This window comes from Acinonyx jubatus, chromosome A2, assembly GCF_027475565.1.
Source record: "Acinonyx jubatus isolate Ajub_Pintada_27869175 chromosome A2, VMU_Ajub_asm_v1.0, whole genome shotgun sequence".
NCBI classification, from domain to species: domain Eukaryota; kingdom Metazoa; phylum Chordata; class Mammalia; order Carnivora; family Felidae; genus Acinonyx; species Acinonyx jubatus.
The window spans coordinates 27,092,347-27,115,054 of record NC_069383.1 but is presented as its reverse complement, the minus strand read 5'-3'; the positions used below and the strand labels follow the sequence as shown (position 1 = coordinate 27,115,054).

At 33.2% G+C, this 22,708-nt stretch overlaps 1 protein-coding gene across 4 annotated transcripts in view; it reads right to left on the bottom strand.

Annotated features, from left to right (window-relative positions):
• The window catches only part of POT1 (protection of telomeres 1), a 78,582-nt gene that overhangs the window by 5,435 nt on the left and 50,439 nt on the right, over positions 1-22,708 (bottom strand). For all 4 annotated transcript variants that reach the window (XM_015067295.3, XM_015067296.3, XM_015067297.3 and 1 more), the window contains 7 exons: positions 18,141-18,310; positions 16,930-17,018; positions 12,689-12,745; positions 10,445-10,601; positions 8,876-9,081; positions 5,490-5,625; positions 1,065-1,153 (listed from right to left, as the gene is read on the bottom strand). In XM_015067295.3, the coding sequence (XP_014922781.1) occupies positions 1,065-1,153; positions 5,490-5,625; positions 8,876-9,081; positions 10,445-10,601; positions 12,689-12,745; positions 16,930-17,018; positions 18,141-18,310 (904 nt within the window). The remainder of the gene's footprint in view (positions 1-1,064; positions 1,154-5,489; positions 5,626-8,875; positions 9,082-10,444; positions 10,602-12,688; positions 12,746-16,929; positions 17,019-18,140; positions 18,311-22,708) is intronic.

Here is a 22,708-nt window from a genome sequence, read left to right as displayed (position 1 = left end):
GAGCTAAAACCAAGAAGAACCTACTCTGAGGGACCACACAAACGAAGAATTGCATTTTAGAATGGGATGAGGAGACCAAATGGGATAGCAAGGGGCTCACATGACTGGACCACAAACAAAACAGGAAACAGAAGTACCACAGAGCTGGATTACAAAAGAAAGAAAACAAAACCAAGTATACAAATAAATATACATACAATAAAATTTTCAGGCTAGTAGAAGCAAAGTGTCCAATTTTAGAGAAATAAAGGTTTTCTTTATATTCTGAACTGGCCAATATTTGTAGCCCTATTTGCAGCTTTTAAGGGCAAACTTTGAGAAGAGCATTGGTAAAGTGAAATGTTTACTAAGGAAGAGAAACAGAATAGTAAGGAATGTGGTGAATACCAAATGAAGTGAGGGTGCCTACTTGGAGAAATAAAGACTCAATGAAGGCATGACAGATATCTTCAAATGCATGAAGCTGTTGATCTTCTTTCTACAAGACCTATACTCTAACTCTAGTAGATAGAACGTGGGCCATGTTAAAATTTAAGTAGGTAGATTTTGCTTCACTGCTAAGAACTACTTAAAAATTAAGGGGATATGTTGCTTTGCAGTGTAATGAGTCCCCTATCACTGAAAGAGTTTTAAACCAAGGCTGGATGATCACAGTTAAGAACAGGATATAAAAAGCTTCTTATCTTTCCAACTAAAGATGTGTATTGGGTGGAGAGTGTAACAGCTGTCTCTAAAATTGTTTTGAATCCTAAGATACTATGAACTGGAGGAATTTTTCAGAATCTGTATTTGTGATTAATGATTAACACTAAAACAAATTACTGAACATTAAAATGTGAGCAATGATTAAAGATACTGGCAGATGCCTGAAAGCAAGTTTTCAAATACGTTTAAACTATGTTATGCTCTTATTATAATGACCGTGAACAGTTTTGCTTAAGTAAAGTTTAACATTAGCTCAGTCTTTGTCTGGTTTTACTATATCCACAAACACTGAAATATAATCAGTGAGATCACCTTACACAAAGACAGTTGCAGTTGTAGAACACAGAAATTTAGCTAACCTTCTGCCACAGAAGAAGGAATCCAAGGTGTTTTATCAACCAGAGAATTTAGATTTTGTATTGGTCTCAAAGTAGAACACTGTTTACATCTGAAATTAATGACAGAAAAAAAACCATACAGATTTAAAAATAATTTATTATTATAACTCATTTAATTATAACTTATCTTTGCTGTTCAAAACGCACAGTTTAAAAAGTTAATTATTAAGTAGTGTTGCACCTTCCACATTATAACACACATATTACAAACAGAATTATAAAAAAACAAGATTTTTACATTTGAAACAATCACAAAGATAGTATGGTTCAGAATAAACAACACTAAGTTGAGAATGAGAGAGAGGGTCCAGATCTAGATTGTTAATTAATTTGGCTGATTTCTTAATTTGGTAAAATGAAAAAAAAAGAGATTATCTCTAAGGACTCTTTCATTTTATGGCTCTTTGATAGCAGCTAAGGTATTAAATAAATATAACCAATACCAGAAAATTATTCTCATTAAAGAAGTCAGTAGTAGCAAGACTTTGGATAATATATTCAGTAAGCATGTATTTAGAAGTTCACAGTTTATAATGCCAATACTATACTTATCCTTCATAATATAAGTCAATCTGAAACTACACAATATACTAAGAATGCACATGATTTAGTATAGGTATTTTGCTTTGTTTACATACAAACATACTTTAAATATAAGTAATTATTTTTTGTTATATATTATCATAAGATTAGGAGATGCTACTAAGAAAATATACTTGAGTAAAAATATAAAAAGAAATCAATGTTCAAAAGATTTACGTAGACTCCTTTTCATTTGTAATCTGCGGAAAAGTAGAGGGTACCTATATTAAATATTTTCCCCTTCTAGCCTTCAAATACATAGAAATTTATTCTTTAAGAGAAAAAAGCATGGAGAAAAGACAGTCTCTTTAAAAACAGTGTTGGGAAAACTGGATAGCAACATGCAGAAGAATGAAACTGGACCACTTTCTTACACTATACCCAAAAATAAATTAAAAAATGGATGAAAGACCTAAATGTGAGACAGGAAACCATCAAAATCCTAGAGAAGAACACAGGCAGCAACCTCTTTAGCCTTGGCCGTAGCAACTTCTTACTAGACACATCATCAGAGGCAAGGGAAACAAAAGCAAAAATGAACTACTGGGACTTCATCAAGATAAAAAGCTTGTACAGGAAACAATCAACAAAACTAAAAGGTAGCCTATGGAATAGGAGAAGATATTTGAGTCTTCTGATATTGAATATCAGAAGACATCTGATAAAGGGTTAGTGTCCAAAATCTATAAAGAACTTAACAAATTCAACACCCTAAAAAACAAATAATCCAGTGAAGAAATGGGCAGAAGACATGAATAGACACTTTTCCAAAGAAGGCATCCAGTTGGCTAACAGGATCCATGGAAAGATGCTCAAAATCACTCATCATCAGGGAAATACAAATCAAAACCATGATGAGATACCATTTCACACCTGTCAGAATGGCTAAAATTAACAACACAGGAAACATCAGGTGTTGGCGAGGATGCAGAGAAGGAAAACCCTCTTGTACTGTTGGAGGGAATGGAAACTGGTGGAGCCACTCTGGAAAATAGTATGGAGGTTCCTCAAAAAGTTAAAAATACAAGTACCCAAGACCAGCAATTAAACTAGTAGGTATTTACCCAAAGGATACAAAAATACCAATTTGAAGGGGCACATGTACCCCAATGTTTATAGCAGCATTATCAACAGTGAAACCACGAAAAGAGCCCAAACATCCATTAACTGATGAATGGATAAAGAAGATGTGGTATATATTACACAGTGAAATATTACACTCAGCCATAAAAAAGAATGAAATCTTTCCATCTGCAATGACATGGATGGAGCTACAGAAGTAATGTTAAGTGAATAAGTCAGAGAAAAGACAAATACCATATGATCTCACTGATGTGTGGAATTTAGGAAACAAAACAGATGAACATATGGGATGGGAAAAAAAAGACAGGGAAGCAAACCATAAAAGACTCTTAATGACAGAGAACAATCTGAGGGTTGATGAGGAGACGTGGATGGGCAATGGGCTAAATGGGTGAAGGGTATTAAGCAAGGTACTTACTATGATGAGCGCTGGATGCTATATGCAAATGATGAACCACTAAATTCTACTCCTGAAACCCATATTATACTACATGTTAATTAACTAGAATTTAAATAAAATTATGGGGGAAAAAAGGCAATAGAATAAAGAAATATTACTTCCTTAAAGACTAGGATATTAACTTTAGACATCGATAAAACAAGTATGTAAACTAAAAATTAAGTATATAAATTAAAATTTAAGGGTAACAAGTAAAAATTAAGTAGAGATTTATTACTTCCAAAGCAATAAAAGACAAAAGAGGGAAAATTAAGAACATTTTTATAAATGAATCCAATAGAAGATTAGAGGAAAAAAAATAAGCTAAATAATAACCAAAAAAGGGGAGGGAGACGGAAGAAGTAATAATGTAAGTGGAAAACAAAATAAGATATAGAAATAAAACCTAAATATATCAGTAATGAACATATTTTAAACTTATCTACTAAAAAACAACTAAAATCTAGTCCTATTTATTTATGAGACTTCCTAAAATAGAACACAAAGAAACATGAAAGCAAACCAGCAAAAGAACCTCAAAATGTAGAAAGCAAACACTGACCGAATTAAAGATCACAAACCTACAACCACAAAGGACATTAAGCACAGTCTCTAAGAAGTGATTAAACAAAGTTACAAAGGAAAAAGAAGTTTTGAATATGATTAACAAGCTTGTGTAATGAACACAAGTAAACACTTTTAAAGACTAAACACAACTATTAAAGAATACACGTTCTTTTTAAAATATAGGCAATATATACAAAATCTGAACATATTCTAGGATACAGCAAAGGTATATGAATCTCAAAGATCATTATGAAGTGTATCAAGCGATTTGGTTAAAAAAGTAATCTAACTAAAATACAAACAGATGTAGCACCTAAATTGTGTGCGTGAAATTTTTAAAACACACAGCTAAGTAATTTATGGGCCTAAGAAGATGTCACAATGAGAAATTAGAAAACATTTAGAAGTGACAAAAGAAAACCAAAAACCAAAAAACTACTACATATCAAATCCTGGGTTAAAGCTATGGCTATTTTCTCAGGGGAAAAATTATGGACTTAAATATAAATATTAAAAAATATACTAAAATTAATGAATTAAGTGAGGTATGCATTCTAAAAACATTTGAAAAAGAAAAACCAAGGGAACCTAGGGGCACCTGGGTGGCTCAGTCCACTGAGCGTCCGACTCTTGATTTTAGCTCAGGTAAAGATCTCATGGTTTGTGGGTTTGAGCCCTCTGTCAGGCTCTGTGCTGACAATGGGGAGACTGCTTGAGATTCTTTCTCTCCCTCTAACTCTGCCCCTCCCTTGCTCATGCATACTTGCTTGCTCTCTCTCTCTCTCAAAATAAATAAATAAACTTAAAACAAAAAAACAAAAAAATGAAGAAATCTAGAAAAAGTAAATGCAGAAACTAAAGATAAGAACAATAAAACAACAGAGAGTATCAACAAAACAAAAGCTAGTTATTTTGGCAAAAAAAAGTCAAGGAAAAAAGGTGCAAATAATATTAAGTGGATTCAGGAACAAAGTAGAAATTTAAAAATCATCAAAAGTACTATGAACAATTTTATGTCAATAAATGTAAATTTACATAAGAAATGAAACTCTAAAAAATTCATTAATAAAATAGATTCAAGAAATTAAAAAAAACATAAAAGATGTATAACTGTTAAATAAACTAAAGCATTAGTTTAAAATTCTGTTTACAAAGAGTCAGGTCCAGAAATCTGAACAAAATAACTAAAACCTAAAGTAAAACCTTTAAGGTTTTATAAGCATTTTAATAATTTGACTGTATTAATATTTTACAAATTCGTAAAACAAAAGAAACCATAAAGTTAAAAAGGTAAAGAGAGAGACTGTAAATTTCTTGAAATGCATGTCTACTTCTAGCTCCCAATATATCCTGATATCTTCCAGTTCCTCAGTGGCAACTAATCTGTAACTTCATGGCACAGAAATTTTGGAATTCAATCACTTAACTTTTACTAGGATACAGCTCTAAACCTTTCTCTGTATTAGTATCTAAATCTTTGTGAAAGAAAGCAAATGAATATTAACCTCTGGGCTAGCCTTATACTTAGCACATTGTTGGTATTCGACATATATGCTATGAGAAGAATAAAGTATATACCAGAAAAATCTAGAATCTTGTACATATAAATTGGTATTCAATAAGTATCCACTGAATATATAGCAACTAGTAGGATAAAATAATAATTACTCCTAAGCAGTTATTAATTCTCAAAATTCCCAGATCTGAAAGCATACCCATAGTGATGTACTTTTCCTTGTATAAGGAATGGTACTGAAAGATCAAGGACTTCCAGGTCTTCATAGCCAGATCTCACAGGAATTACACTATGAAACTTATTTGCGAGTTTGTAGATTTCACCGAGTGTTCCTCCTATGAACACAGAATAAATAAATCCTTCAAGTAGTACAAATATAATGAAGGCAAAATTGAGTGTGTATTTAAGGAACACATGAGGTATAGTAAAAGACTAAAAGGACTGAAAAAAAATACAATGAAGAATTTAGATGATTAATACATTTATTATAAAAAATAATAATTTGTAAACTTAGTATCCTGCACTGATTAAAGAAACCACTACACAGAAATGCTGAGACTTGAGCAAAATAGAAGACTTGTGAAACTTTAACCATCTTCCTAAATTTATACAAACTGCTCTTTTATGCTATAACACTTTGGTTTAAGTATTCAAAAGAAAATAAAATTGAGAGCCAAAATATAACAGGATTCTCATTATTAAATTTGCTATATACTAATAATGTCTAGGTAAATTAAGTCTTAAGTTTGAAATAAGTCTTTTAAGCTTCCAGGTCAATATTAAATTTATATATAGCTGCGAAAAGTTTGTGTAATTACAATTCATGTATAGTGTTTGTTCATTTTTCCTAAAAAAATCATTACATTTCTAATTGTATGACACAGTGGCCATGAAAGCCATCACTAGCTAAGAAGAAAGAGTAAGCCCAGGGGTGCAATACTACTAGAAGGCAGGATTATCTAGAATAACTCAAACCTACTGGTTCCTTTCCTGGTGTATTTTTCACCTAGATTGAGCATTCCTCCTTCCTAGGGAAAGAAAATATGATTTATAAGAATACTTTTGTGTATTTCCTAATACTTGTAACATTAAATTCAATTGTGAGGGGAAAGTACTCCCAGCACAGCAGAATAAGGATGTCCAAAAATACACTGCTCCATACAAGGAAAAAGAACACTGGCAAAAACTGTCAAATTTGACTTTTTTTTGGAACTCTAGAAATTAACCAAAGCCTTGCAACAATCCAAGGAGTGTTTATTCAGAAAAAGCAGTAAATCTTGGTAACAACAAGTTTTGTGGTGTTCTAAGTTGCCCAGCTCCCATTCCTCTTTCCACAGCTTTGCGAAGCTGGAAGCCACAGTTCTGCCGTGTCGCACTGCAGTTAGGTCCTTGCCCCTGGATAGGGTTATAATACTCAGAAATATGATAAAATAAAAATAACTTGCATTTTGATGAAACCCTTTTATATTTTAAAGTGCTTTCAGATATATTTTCACATTTGAGTTTCGTTAAAAAGCTCTGTAAGTCAGTGTTATTACTCTGGATATATTTATTTGTTCAATAAATATTTACTGAGAGCCAGATGCATGCCTAGTGTCCTACCCTAGGAGCTAAAGATACAAAGATTAAAATGAACATGGACCCTAGTTACAGTCTAGTAAGCAAACAAGTCTATAAACAGATATAATACAAATACAATACAGAAAGAAAAGTGATCTACTGAAAGTTCATACACTATGCAATAAAAACCACTCAAATCTGCCTTGAGAGTCAAGAGTGCTTGGTAGGTGTAGGTGTTCATTAAATACTTCACATGAATTGTTGAGTAAAGGGAATTATTAAGTTACTTATGAACATTAGAGCAGAAATTCTCAGGAGAATAGCAACGGAATGGCAAAGAGGTACAGAGAAATACCCTGGGTTTAGGAATTGCCTCCGGTTCAATATGGCTGGAGGGTGTAATGGAAATTGAGGAATGGCAGGAGGTGAGACTGAAAGTTTGTGGGATGAGTGACAGGATCAGGAGCTAAAGGTACTTCTTCATTCAAGCTTCTTTTGGACCCTCAAGGTCAACTTGGCTTTAACACAGAATTCTCTGGGAGGCAGTTCACAGGAGAACACTAAAGTGTACTGGATATCCTCCTAGTTGGCCCTACAAGGACAATACTTACAGAAACTGATAGTTTCAAAGCTTTATTTTATTTTTAGGGCATACGAATAGTCTTACTCCATTTTTGTGTGTGTGCATGTGTCTGTGTGCTTCGTTTTTATATCTACTTACTGGTAGAGATTCCAGTATTGCTAATGGACTAAGATGATACCACATTTCACTCATCAAAGTGGACACATTTTTTAAAGTGCTAGTATATGATGATGAAGATGGGGGAACAGATAATCTCATATGCTACTAAAGCATATGAATACTACGACAGCTTTACTGGAAAGTAACTGGGCAACATTTACTTAATTCTTTGTGCCCCCTCCCACCCCCCAATTACATTTCATTCAGGGAGAAGAAACTTCATCACGGAGTTAATATGTCAAAAAACCAGAAACAATTCAGTTCCACTTACTACCTGTAGTGGGGAAGAGCCACAACTTCTCTATGATTCAGTTTTCTCGTGTATAAAAAAGAGCTTACAATAGGACCAAATGAATAGGAATATTGTCATGGTTAATTACTACATAGAAATTAAAATCATTTCTGGTATGCTGTAAGTGTATTAAAATAAGAGATGTTCATGAAAGGATACAAATGGTCATATTCATATGTATTTACATATATGTATTTTCTAAAACAGGTACATATTACTTTTATAAATAGAAAAATGTCACTAACAAAAATGATCATAATCCACTATAATAAAGATTAATTCATTTATAAAATAAAACTAAAGATTTCTCTGCAAATTAAAGATGATGTTTTCCTTCTATTATAGAATATTACTGAGGAAGAAAAGTCTCAAGGAAAATTATGAAACTTTAAATTTGGCATGGGGAAAAATAAGTTTATATGTGTGTGTGTATATATATATATATTAGATAGATATTAAAATTAGTGAAAAGTGGAAAGGAAATGCAAAAATATATATGATGCAGTTTCTTCCTTTTAAAACCTGTCAAGTTATCTTTACTTGTTTCCAGGGTCCCTTCCTTGACCTAAATATCAATAGATGACTTTCATTTTTTTTTTTTTTTTTTTTATGGAACAACAGTGACATCCAGAGGCCAAGGTAACAACAACTGTACATAACAAGCAGCCTCTTGATGAAACACTGCTCGACAATGAGCTTGAATCTGATTAAGATTCTATCCGAATTCAACAAGATAGACAAATGCAAACACTTGAGTTCAATATATGATTTCCAAATGTAATTCAGATTAGTTTATATGTGTGTATATATATATATATATATTTAAATCTATTTGTTATATATAATATATTCTATTTTATGTAATTTAAGTTAATAATATTTTGACTTTGTATGTCCTAGGTTGCCCCTAAAATATATTTAACAATCATTAATCACAGAAAGACACAAGCAAAAGCTGTATTCTAATAAAACAGTAACTGAAATACCTTACCTTCTATCAAAATCAGACAGTCACTTGAAAGTGGGAGAATACCATTATTTTTCACAAAATGAACAGCTACTTTTCGTTCTCCTTGATCTTTAGTGGTCCACATTTTAGAATCATATAACGATGTATTTTGTAGTTTAGTATCTGGGATTTTAGTTGCACCCTCTTGTAAAATTATATCCAAATCACCCTCATGTGGAACTTCTTGCCTAAAATCATTGACAATGAATAATACAAAACAATTGGTATAAGCTTGGAAATTCAAATTTAACAATTATCCAATTAAGACAAATTTGTTTACATGCTGATGCACCAGCTACTTATTTTAAAATGTGGAGATAATTCACTTTGCAGATTAAATGACTCTTATTCACAGAAAAAGATTTGATGATACTTCACAACTAAGTAGATCCATATCATAACTATATTAACTGCTAGCAATTTCCTTATCTGGTTTTGTGATACCAAGGATCCTATAACTATTTCTAACACCAATTCATTCTCCTCTGTAAGGAATGTTAAACTTCTCCAGGGGAGAAAAAGATACAGCTTCCTGTTAAATATTCACTTACCACCTAAGTAATCTCTTTCACAGGGCACCCACTTTACAAACCAATACTCCTTTCAATTCCTTTTAACCTAGACTAATAATTTTAAAAAGTCACGTGGTAAAGTATGTATACAATGGAAATGGCATGATCTGGAACCAAAATGTCTATGTCCTTGCCTTGGTTCTGTCTCCAACCAGCTGTGTAACTTCAGGTAACACCACTTCACCTTTTCGACATGATTCTCTTATTTGTCTAAAAAAATGCTCATAGACGGTAGTTTTGTTTGGCAAAGCTATATGACTTTACAGAATTTAACAAACTGTAATTTAATAATTCTTCAACAACTATATAAAATCTGTATTTATATTTTAATTCCGACCATCATTTTAAGCTCAAATGGGTAGAAGATGGTCCCCATTTTATTTAAAGTTTGATGATCAAAACTGTCTACAAATAGTATTATACTTAGATTGTGGAGGGCAAAATATACATATATTAATGTACATACACAAATTATATTTATATACACAAATATAATGGACTATGTAATTATATAATTTTATAATATATATACACACATGCACACACAAAAATATAAAGGAAATGTACTATATTTACACATTATATATTTAAAGGGAAGACAGTCAAATTGCATAAAAAAGAAAAAAGAGATTAAAAATAAATTCAGAATGTCTTGAGTTAGTAAGTACATAATCATTCTAATATAAATTTATTTTATATAAATATATAAATGTATGTATTCATGCATGTATTAAAGCTACTAAACTGAATTTAGATCTGAAAACAGCACCCACTTTTATTTATTACTACTAAGAAATATCAGAAGGATTTACTAAGAATTTAGTATTTTCTCTTAAAAATGTTAACCACTGTTTCAAAATATAATATACAAAGTCACAATTTACACACTGCCAGGACTTAAACTGATTGGTATATATGAAAATGTATATTCACAAAATTATGAAATAAAAACTTCCATTTTATTACAGAAAATACTTACAGTGCATGACATTTAGGACAATGAAGTTTAACAGACTGAAGGAGACTTCTGGGCTTATATGACCTTAATTTTGCTCGAATACGATACTGTTGAGGAGCTTTTTGTTTCAAAATAGCACATAGTGGGGTTTTCTCCAAATAGTGATGATCTGTAAGAACTAAAAATAATTTTTAGATTAAGTCAGAATAACCTACAAGAATAATAAGAGTATTCATAATACGAATTCCCCTGAACCAGATACAATAAAACTGAATTATTTAAGTTCTATTGCCAACCTTGTTAATATTTTGCCACATTTGTTATCATCTCCATCTGGTAGCTCCCTCTCCATATATATCTCCTTACATATTCATATGTATACATGAATCATTTATGAATAATTTCCAGATATCATGCTCTTTTATCCCTAAATACTTCAGTGTGTATTTCAGAAGATTCTGAAGATTGGCATATTACAGTGCAATTTTCAACTTCAGAATATGTAACACTATCACTGAATCAACAGACATTATTCAAATTTTTCCAACTGTCCCTATAATGTTCTTCCTTAGATCTTTATTTTTGGGTCCAGAATCCAGTCCTGAACCATGCATTGCATTTATTTTTCCTTTCTCTTTGGACTCCTTTAATGTAGAACGGTCCCTCAGCTTTTCTTGGTCTTTTATGACACTGATATATTTGAGCAGAGGCCACTGACTTGGGTGTGTCTGGTTCTGCTCATGGTCAGATACAGATTATGCCCTTTTGGCAGTCTAGTATACTGCAAGTGATACAGGCGTCCCTCTCTGCATCGGAACAAGAGGCATACAAGTCACCAGCGTTTTCATTCCTGGGGATGTTAACTTTGCTCACTTGGTTATAGTGGTGTTCAACAGGTTTCTTCTCCACTATAAATTTATTATTTCCCCCTTTATAACTAATAAGAAAGTACTTGGGGAAATAGAAGTATCTCACTCCTCAGTAAACATTTAGGATCCTGCTAGTTTAGAACCCACTAGTGATTTACAACTAAGTCAGTTATTACTATCATGGTTGCAAAATGATTTTTTTTTCCTAACTTCATCATTCCTTTTACATTTGTTAGCTGTCATTCTATTGTAACTAGGAGCTCTCCACTCAAACGCACATATTTATTCATTCATTCATTTGTTCTTTTATTTACTATCCACACGGACTAATGGATCCCTACTACTGTTCGGTTTTACTCCATCACTAGTATTTTTTATTTTGATGCTCAAATTGTATCAGATTTGACATGCTCCATAATTAACTGAGAACTTCTTTACCTTCTGGCACAACAAGATGTTCTGGATTCATCTTGTAATTCTCCTGTCCCAATCCTGGAGCCTGCTATCTCTCCAAGCAGCCCTGATTCTTTTTAAGGGGGAATATCATTTATAAACCAAGATCTGTGCATGAGGTGCATCCATTGCTATTGGGTTGCCATTACTTTGAAGCCCTTTAACTGGACAGAGATAGGATATACATGCAAATGTGTTCATACTTATACTTCCACACACGCACCTGCACATGTATAAATGTATACATATATACATACATGTATATATATGCACACACACACACACAGACATCTACATCTATTTCTACATTTATTTATAAAATCATGAGTCCATACTGACCCTTCCTATTCCAATACAACACCACAAGTTTCTTTCTTCTGGCTTTCCCTCATTTCACAGTTATATGTTCTTTCTCCAATGAGAAACTCATATTATTATAATAGTATATTATAGAGCTTCATTTAATAGACTCGTGCTGAAAAATTTTTTTTCTTAATTTTTTTCATCTTAGCTGAACTAACAGAAAGAGGGCATCTGACAGATTTACTATCATTGCTAACATTAAAGTTTTGGGGTATACTGCCTTTATGGGCACATCGCTAAATTCATAGCGTGAATAGATAAAAATTATGTCATATATTTTATCACATTCTCAAAATGAAATAAGCCCCACTGCACTGTTAAATAGTAGAATATGTTTTACAAACCTCATACCTGTAGGACTTAAAATATATGTTCAATGTAAAAACATGTATCTTTCTGAGTTCCATTTTATGCCAGTTAGGATGAGGCATGGAAATGAAAGATAAATATGTGTATATTTTTGCCCTCATGGATATCTGCTCTCAATAATATATAGGAACAAATTAGTTGATAAATGTAAGGACAGACTTTATTATGCACACTATTACACCCTTATTTCAAAAATGAAACATAGTCTTACTTGTAGCTGATAGTTGCTGACATCTTTCTACCTCATATAGTGATACTGATCCAGAGCCTAGAGGAAAGAAAAAGGAAGAATTATACAGTTTTAAGATCCATGAAAAATTCCATATGGAACTTAAAACTATATAACATTGTTGATAAGAACTGAAGAAAATCTAAACAATAGTAAAACATGCCATGTTCATGGACTAGAAGGCTCACAACTGTTTGTTAAGACATCAATTCTCTCCAAACTGATCTGCAGAGTCAATATAATCCTAATCAAAATCGCAGAGGCTTTATTACAGTAAAAGAGAAGAGACTCTATCACTTAAGTGGAAATGCAAAGAATCCAGAATATAAAATATAATTCTGAAAAAGAATAAAACTGGCAGACTTATGCTACCTGACTTAAAGACTTATTATAAAGCTACAGTAATCAAGGCAATATGATACTGGCATAAAAACTGACAAGCATATCAAGAGAATTACATAGAAAGCCTAGAAATAAACCTGCACTTACATGGTCACTTTGATTTCTGATAAAGCAGGAAACAACCCAAAGGGAAAGCACAACGCTGGTGCTACAAAAACTGGAAATTAGTTTTAGGAGAAAAAAGTTTACTTCATACCATACTATGAAGTATTTCTGACTGGAAAACCCAGAAATAAATCCACATTTACACTCACTTGATTTTTGACAAAGACACCCAACCCATCTCATAGAAAAAAACAAAACAAAACAAAAAAACACAAAAAAACTAATGGTGCAAAGACTGGAAATTCATATTAAAAACAATGTCTACCTCATAGGGTACTACTGGGTATTGCAAGGGAATTAGCGATACAGGCAATACAGATGAATTTCAAAAACAGTACATAAGAGAGAATATATTATTCCATTTATTTGAAGTTATAGACAATCTATGGTGGAAAAAAAATCAGAACTTCTGGGGATGGACTGAATGGGAAGGAACATGAGGGAACTTCCTGCAAGAAGAGTGATATTTTACATTTTTAAAGGGATTTAAGTTACACAGGTTTATGTATTAGCCAGAACTTGTGGAATGGTACACTTGAGTTGTCCACTGCGTTTAACTTTACATCAAAAATCAAAAAGGTTCATCAACAAATACTGAATTCTAGTTAATGATGTTATTCTGAAGTTTTGAGGAGGTGTATTTCTTTCTGCAACTTACTTTGACATGGATCAAATTATAAGATGGGTTGATTAGGAGAGAGTGAGAGAGAAATATATGACAGAACAAAGAGAATCCAGAGAGCAGGTATATGAGTGTTCACTGTACAACTGTTCCAATTTTTCTGCATGTTTGAAAATTTTTATTATTTTGGAAAAACACATTGTGAAAGAAATAAATGGAGAAGTGGATAAGACAATAAAGTTATTAAATTTAATAAGATGATGGCTTGATGAACACCATAAAATAGGATTTTACTTTAACAAGAAAGCAAAGGAGGGGTGCCTGGGTGGCTCAATCGGTTAAGTGTCTGACTTTGGCTCAGGTCATGATCTCACAGTTCAAGGGTTCAAGCCCCACATCAGGCTCTGTGCTGACAGCTCAGAGCCTGGAGCCTGCTTTCAATTCTGTGTCTCCATCTCTCTCTGTCCCTCCCCTGCTTGACTCTGTCTCTCTCTTAAAAATAAATAAACATGAAAAAAAAAATTAAAAAAACAAGAAAGCAAAGGAAGTGAACATAGCAGTAAGTTTTAATAGTGCTTTCTAAAATGAATTTGAGACTAAAAAGTATCCATATTTTGGAATTACTTTGGCTTACATTCTATTGCATATCATAGTATGTTTGGGCGGCACCTGGGTGGCTCAGTGGTTAAGCATCTGACTCTTGGTCATGATCTCACAGTTCATGAGATCAAGCCTGATATTGAGTTCTGTACTGACAGTGTGGAGCCTACTTAGGATACTCTCTCTCTCCCTCTCCCTCTCCCTCTGTCCCTCCCCCCATACTCTCTCTCAAAATAAATAAACTTAGAAACAATTTTATAGTATGTTTTTATAATTTTTTTTTATGTGGCATCATACACAAACGTGCATTAATAGTCCTTCTTCCTCAACATCACTAATAAATGGCATAAGAATTCATGACAAGAGAACCTGACTGGACATCATAAGCTGGCTAAGTAGAATTTCAATGAATCTGATCACCTAGTATTAGCCATTCTGCATGAAGTGAAAACAATTGTAAAAACCTTAAAAGCAGTCGAATAAGAAGAAAATCAGAGAAACTATGTGTAAAATATATATATGGTCTCCCTCAAACTGATTAAAATAATTTTAAAAACCCAATGGAAAATCAGGTAAAAGGTAAGAGCAGACAATTCAAAGAAGAGGAAGTAAAAAGGGCTGATAAAATATATAATATTTTCTATTTCCCAAGTACTCAAGGAAACTAAGTAAGATATCACCTTATATTTGCTACACTGCTATTTGCATATGAATTCTATGGCATTTTGTCATATAATCTGACAGCATCTATTAAAATAAAAGATGTGCTTATCCTTTGATCTGTCAACTCCTCTTTTAGGAGTTTATTTTAGAGAAAGAAAAGCAGGAATTTATAATTGTTCAAGGACAGCTATTAAAGCATTATTTGTAAGAGCAAAAAACTGGAAACCTGAAGGTCTATCAAATGGAAAATAGCTACATTTATAATGTTAGCCTCACATTACAAAACATTATGCAACTATTAAAATGAGTTTAAGATTTGGGGTGCCTGGGTGGCTCAGTTGGTTGAGCGGCCGACTTTGGCTCAAGTCGCGATCCCGCGGTCCATGAGTTCGAGCCCCGCGTCGGGCTCTGTGCTGACAGCTCGGAGCCTGGAGCCTGTTTCAGACTCTGTGTCTCCCTCTCTCTGACCCTCCCCCGTTCATGCTCTGTCTCTCAAAAATAAGTAAATGTTAAAAAAAATTTTTTTTAAATAAAATAAAATAAAATAATAAAATAAAATAAAATAAAATAAAATAAAATAAAATAAAATAAAATAAAATAAAATAAAATAAAATGAGTTTAAGATGGATTAGCCCAGGAAGAGATCTATGATACACTGACAAAGCAACTATGTAGTATGTCCCATTTTTTAAAATATTTTAAACAGAGGGGAAAGTCGTATCTGTTAATGTACAGGCATATATATTTCCATAAACATGAAAGTGCTGAAGAAACCACACTAACTGTTAACATTACCTCAGTAGTGGGCATAAAGGCATGAGGAAACTGTGTCACTTGGTATCATGACATGTATTATTAACTTTATAGTTTAAAAATAATTTAAAAATCTCTGAAAAAGGAGAAAAGAAATTTCAAAAAGTGTAATTACAAATTATGCTGTCTCCAAATGACTGTCAGTTGAAGTAAATTGCCCTCCTAATTGTAGTTTAATCACAGATCTGGCTAGGTGCTAGGAAATGTGGAGAGTTTTAAGGCAGAGAGAATAAAGAAATAAATTTAAAATATGTCCAAAAAATCAGGGGCACGTGGGTGGCTCAGTCAGTTGAATGTCAATTCTTGATTTCAGGTCAGGTCATGATCCCAGAGTTGTGGGATCGAGCCCTGCACCAACCTCTGTGCTGAGCATGGAGCCTGATGAAAATTTCTCTCTCTCTCTCTCTCTCTCTCTCTCTCTCTCTCCCTACCCTCCCCTGCTTGCACTCTCTCTCTCTCTCTCAACTTAAAAAAAAAGGTACGGGGCGCCTGGGTGGCACAGTCGGTTAAGCGTCCGACTTCAGCCAGGTCACGATCTCGCAGTCCGTGAGTTCGAGCCCCGCGTCAGGCTCTGGGCTGATGGCTCGGAGCCTGGAGCCTGTTTCCGATTCTGTGTCTCCCTCTCTCTCTGCCCCTCCCCCGTTCATGCTCTGTCTCTCTCTGTCCCAAAAATAAATAAAAAACGTTGAAAAAAAAAATTAAAAAAAAAAAAGGTACAAAAAAAATCAAATAATTACATACACATATAAATATATACATATAAATACTACATATATCACAAATCAAGTAATCCTTACCATCCCAATTTGAAAATGCAATTACACAATAAGGGAAGAATAATGTTTACTTTGCATAGGACACAGATAAAGATTTAGCCTATTCCTTTACAATGAATATGGATTTAACAAAAAAGAGAAAGAGGCAGAGATGGGAAGATATTCAAAAAAAGAGAATATTGATTGATAAAGCCATTTTACTTAGCACAGACTAAACTGTTAACATTAAAAACTGTCCTTACTTGAAAGAGACCGAAAGCTGTCCTCATGTTCTGACTGACATATACCATCAAAACACTGACCGGCTGTCAAATCTGCAGATTCTAAAACCCTATAATGGAAAGAATATAATTTCAAATCAAGTTGTATAAAACAAAGTCAATCTGATCAGTTCCGTTCTATCCTTAGAATATAAGAAATCACTGAAATTGTATAAAAATTACGTATGTGTGTAGTACAGCTTCTTCAGGAGAAAGTCTACAGCTTTCTTCAGAGCATCTGGGAGTTCTGAGATCCCCCAATTTAAAAAACCTGATGCTACAAAGATGAGTGAAACAGTAGGATGATGAAATACAGCAAACAAAAGTAAACCAGGGATTTATTGGATGGCATTCTGTCAGAACAATCTTACTCCAGATTCAAAAAGTAAAATACTATGCTCTATATATGGAAATATGAGAAATAAAGAAGTACAACTGATAGAAGATTATTAAAGTAGCTAATTTAATTGGCTTTAAAAGTCACACTATTTCAATATATTAAAACATAAAAATATTATTTCATTTGAACTTACTGAACAGGTCATTTTCTAGAGCTCTTTGAAGACATGCAGAAGATTCATTTTTTATTCCTCTAGAATCCTGGTCATAAAGTTTCTGTACACAATGAGCACCAGAAACACTTCACAAAGAAGGGAACTGAATATGTAGCAGGACCTAAGGCATTATTCACTTTTTGGGCACATTTCAAAGTTTTTAAAATACACTCTAAAACATTTCTGTTACCTATTTGATCGGTCCTAGGCACTTTAGAAAGATAATTATTTTTTCATGGCAGGATTAAGTACGTTGGGAATTCTAGATATGTATCAAGTTTTCCAAACTTGAGCTCAGCTCCAGTTTCAACTGTTTGCTGGTGTTACGTGGGGAATGTGACCCATGGTGGAAGAAGAGAATAAGCACACAGAGTACACATAAGTGCACAAGAACTGCTGGAAACCTGACATTACACCCCTAGCTCTGCTACTGTTTAGCTATTCGAACCTGCAATCACTTGAGTTTGGTTTCATTTGGTTCACCTATTTAGACAAATGGATAATGGCACAGTAGCCTATGAGGATTGATTACAAAGAACTTATCAAATCCACCCACCCCAGCACAGAACAATAGTATCTTGGAAATCAGCTTAATTAATACCTTATTTACAACTTCTAATAGGTGTATCATTTGCTTACTTTTTCAGTTGATCCACATCAGAGTTACTTTCTGGCAAGACTCTGATTCCCCGGCCATAACTGGTACCCCCATGGAGATGAAACTCTAGAGCTAACAATGTTGCTTGGTTCTCCAAATTCACTGATTGAAGTTTGGTATGGAGGCTATAAATTCTAAGAAAGCTTCCAACCTAAAAATAGATTATTTAGGATTTAAAAAATGAGAAAAATCAAACAATTTCCGATACATAAAATACTTAACAACAAATGTGGGGCACAGACCAACAGTCAAAAGTGCTGACCTATCAGGATACTGGTATGCGATACTGATGTGTACTGAATATCAGTCTCAAGGACACTGTATCAAAACCAAAATGTGTTTTTATGTGTGCACGCACATGTGTATATACATATACGTGTTCGTGTATATTTAGGCACGTATATATGTATATACATACATATACGTAGACCCATGTATTTATGTAGATGTGTATATGTAGTATATAACTATATGTACATATGCATATTACGTATCTATCTATCCATATGTTTTTTCCAATGAAAGACATTTCAAAGATACTGAAGTGTGAAATAAAACTGAATCTTAGCAGTGATAAAATACACTAGTTAAGAAACCTATAACCTAAATCAAACCCAAGCCCTCTATTTGATTTGGAAGCCTGTTTAAGGTTTCTTAACTTGCTTTAGCTACTTGAAGGTAAGATTTCATTAAATACGGTTGCTAAAATACTCTCATTATGAGAATACTAGAAAATATTTTTTAATGCACTATAATAGCAAAAATATCCCCCTATTCCACAAGTTCTATGGAAATAGCAAAACTATCCCCCTATTCCACAAGTTTTATGGAAAGAAAACTTTTGTAATAAGAACTCTGTCACCATAATGTGAAATACATTGTGAGTTCAAATACAAAACTAAACCAATTATAATTTTTAACTAAATGTTCTACAATTTTAGATGTTTTATTTAGTCTTAAAACTGTCTTTATAGAGTATTTGTTTAAGGGAGAAGACTTAAAATGACAGATGCAGAATGTTTATAAAAGAAATTGACACCTACTCAAAGGAAGAAGCTACATAACCTTTTTCCAACCCAGTCATGTTTTTATGAAAAGGAGATAGGACATTTAGGTCTTTTTTCTCTGACTTCTTCCACTGACATACATCTACAACATGGCAGAGGAGCAGGGTAAAAAGAGTCAGAGAAAGAAAACTCCAAAGGAAAAGAAGACAAAACTAGTTTTCCTCATGGTCTCTAAAGTGAAATACTAGAAGAAGAAAAAAACAAAACAAAACAGTCCATTTCTATTTACTTTTATCTCACTTTTTCTGGATGTTTATTATTCTGTGATTCCTTTTCAAAGTAGGTAATACACTAGTACACATATAAAAAAAGCACTTAGGGAAGGCCTAAAACATGCAGGGACCTGGCTGGCCCAGTCAGTAGAGCACGTAACTCTTAATCTTGGAGTCCTGAGTTCTAGCCCCATGTTGGAGGAAGAGGTCACGTAAGGAAAAAACAAAACAAACAAACAAACAAACAAAAAAACATATTAAAAACCACCTCCCTCTAAATAAAATGCTCCATGTAAATTTTAAAAAAATGCTTTTAAAGGCCTAAACATGGAGAAAGATATCATATTCATAAATAACAAGCTTTAACACTATAAAGATAGTAATTTCCCCCCCAAATTAATTTTTAAAATCAGTATAATTTCAATCAAAATCTCCAGTGTCTTACATGAAATTTGAAAAACTGATCTGAAAATGCATACAGACGTGAACAGCAAGTCAGGTTTGAAGACTAAACTGCGGGAGTGGGGGGTGGGGGCGGGGAAGGTTTGCTTGATCTGTAGAATCATTTAAAAATAAAGCTGTAATAATTAAGACTCTGGTATTAACACAGACACTTGTATGAACATGGATATATCTTAAAAATATAAAAGAAAAAAGTAAATTACAGAATAATATATATATACCTTATGCATTTTTCAGAGAAAAGTACATTATTAAAATAAAAGCATAATAAACCTGGGTGTATATACCTACATGTTAGGATAAACAGAAAGATACTAAGGAGCAAAACATGAGAATGAGCAGAGGTACAAAGAAGACTCAACATGTAGAGATTTATGTCCTAAAAATTAAAAGCACCTGAAATTAGTGTGGCAAAACATTTAAAAATATTAACTTTGAATGGTAGGCACATGGGTATTTATTACACTATCTTTTCCACTACTATATTTCATAACAAAACAATATTTAAAGACCATGAAAGAATTTATTTATATAAATAGGCTATCAAGATGACAAATTGTTATTTCCACAAATTCCTTCTGGAGGCAGCATTGTATTTTTTTTAAGCTGGCTAAATATACCATGAAATGTGCCAGATGCTCTACTATAATAGACACACATTGCTTAGTCTTGTCAGTAATGTGATAAGATTCTAAAATTACAAGTGAGGGAGTCATAACCAAAAATTATAAAAATATACTTTCACAAATTGTGATAAATATCCCTTTCAGTGAATATCAAAAAGGAAGTAAAGCAGGGGTGCCTGGGTGGCTCAGTCAGTTAAGCCTACAACTCCTGATTTCAGCTCAGGTCATGATCTCATTCATGGTTGGTCGTGAGATCAAACCCTGTGTTGGGCTCCATGCTGAGCAAGGGGTCTGCTGAAGACTTTCTCCTATCCCTCTGTCCCTCCCCGCTAGCAAAATAAAAAAGCAAAGCAAATGTAGCTATTAAGAAATCACTATCCCTTTAGAAATAATTTAAATCTTCCCTATAAACTATTGAGAAGTTCCCTTTAATAGTTTTAATTACCTGTATATGTCTGAAAATAACCAAACTATATAGCTCTTGGGTCACTGAAGGCCAAAACATAATTATGATTATATATTTTTTATAATTATGTTTAAATTGTGTCAGGATAAGACTGGGGATTAGAAATACACTGCTTTAATTTCTAGACAAAAAGTTTGCGATGTGTGTGTGCTTGTGCACATGTGTGTGTGCCCACATATAGGTGGGTTTGTGAATGTGTGAATGTGTAACACTCAAAAAGCAAAATTTAGGAAGAATGTTAAGGGCGATTTCAACTGTAAAATGTACTGCATATAAAAGCCAATTATATTATACTTAGATTGCCTTCACTGTCTTCTCTTTATTAAAAACATATTTTTTTCCTGTTCCTATGCAACAAAAATACATGTGTTCCATGTATTTCAGTATAAAAATGCAATTTCAAACAGTTGTCTTCAAGCATTGGTAAGAATTCATTTGTATTAATGTCATCTGACTGGGAATTTCTTAAGTTAATATGAAATGGTATACAGGTTTCCTTAGTATAAATAAAATGTGATGACAATATACATTAACTAAAAGCTTACAGTCGCCTTACTTATACAGAGAAAATCCCTTCCATTTTTCTATTACAGTGCAGATAAATAATGTAATATATCTTTAGAAAAAGATTAAGTGCCCTATATTTTCTTAGCAATGTGCGCTCAGAGCACCCTCTAGTGGGTAAGATAAGGTAAACAAAAAGGGACCTGAAAAAAATTCACAGCTCTCATTGATTTATTCACTCACCAGCAGATACTATTTACTTCATCTTTACTGTAAGAAAAGCACTGTGCTAGGTGTTATTCAAGTCTTGGACAGGTGAGAAGGAATAGGAAAACTTATAAATGCAGCATAAGGAAAGAGAGGGAATTAAATTGTGAAAGCGGAATCTAAAAAAAAAAATGTAAATCTTTTTCATTCAAAAAAGAACTCTATCTGTCTTTTAAAAAGACTTTGAGGGGCGCCTGGGTGGCTCAGTCGGTTGGGCGTCTGACTTCGGCTCAGGTCATGATCTCAAGATTCGTGGGTTCGAGCCCCACATCGGGCTCTGTGCTGACTGCTCAGAGCCTGGAGCCTGTTTCAGATTCTGTGTCTCCCTCTCTCTCTCTGACCCTCCCCTGTTCATGCTCTGTCTCTCTCTGTCTCAAAAATCAATAAACGCTAAAAAAAAAAAAAAAAAAAAAAAAAATTAAAAAAAAAATAAGACTTTGAATTGACTCTATCATTATGTGTATTTTTGAAATAATCAGTGTAGACAAAATCAGGGAGAAGCATCAAAAATATATTTTCAACAGTCAATTTTCTCTGATCTGTTAGGTATGAAAACGTGTACACGTACACACACACACACACACACACACACACACACATATAAAGGACAAGCCAGTTCAGTTATCACCCCTCCTGGACCCAGACTTTAGCCTCATTTATCGATAAGTTGGGGGGGCTTATTTGTAACGCAGTGTTAGAGGAACTATTTCCTTCTCCAAGAACATTTATTTACAAAGGGAGACTGGGCATAAAATTCAGATCAAAAACAGCTGCAATTCACTTTTACTGTTTTCTTCCTATAAGTAGGCCATATAACTTTCTATAAGCAGGCTGTATAACTCCCTAAAGGTAGGATCGAAGCTATTTGCAATAAAGAAAATCATTTCTTTATACTGCTTAAAAGGACTGGCTCTGGAAACCAAACACTATAGATATACATACAAG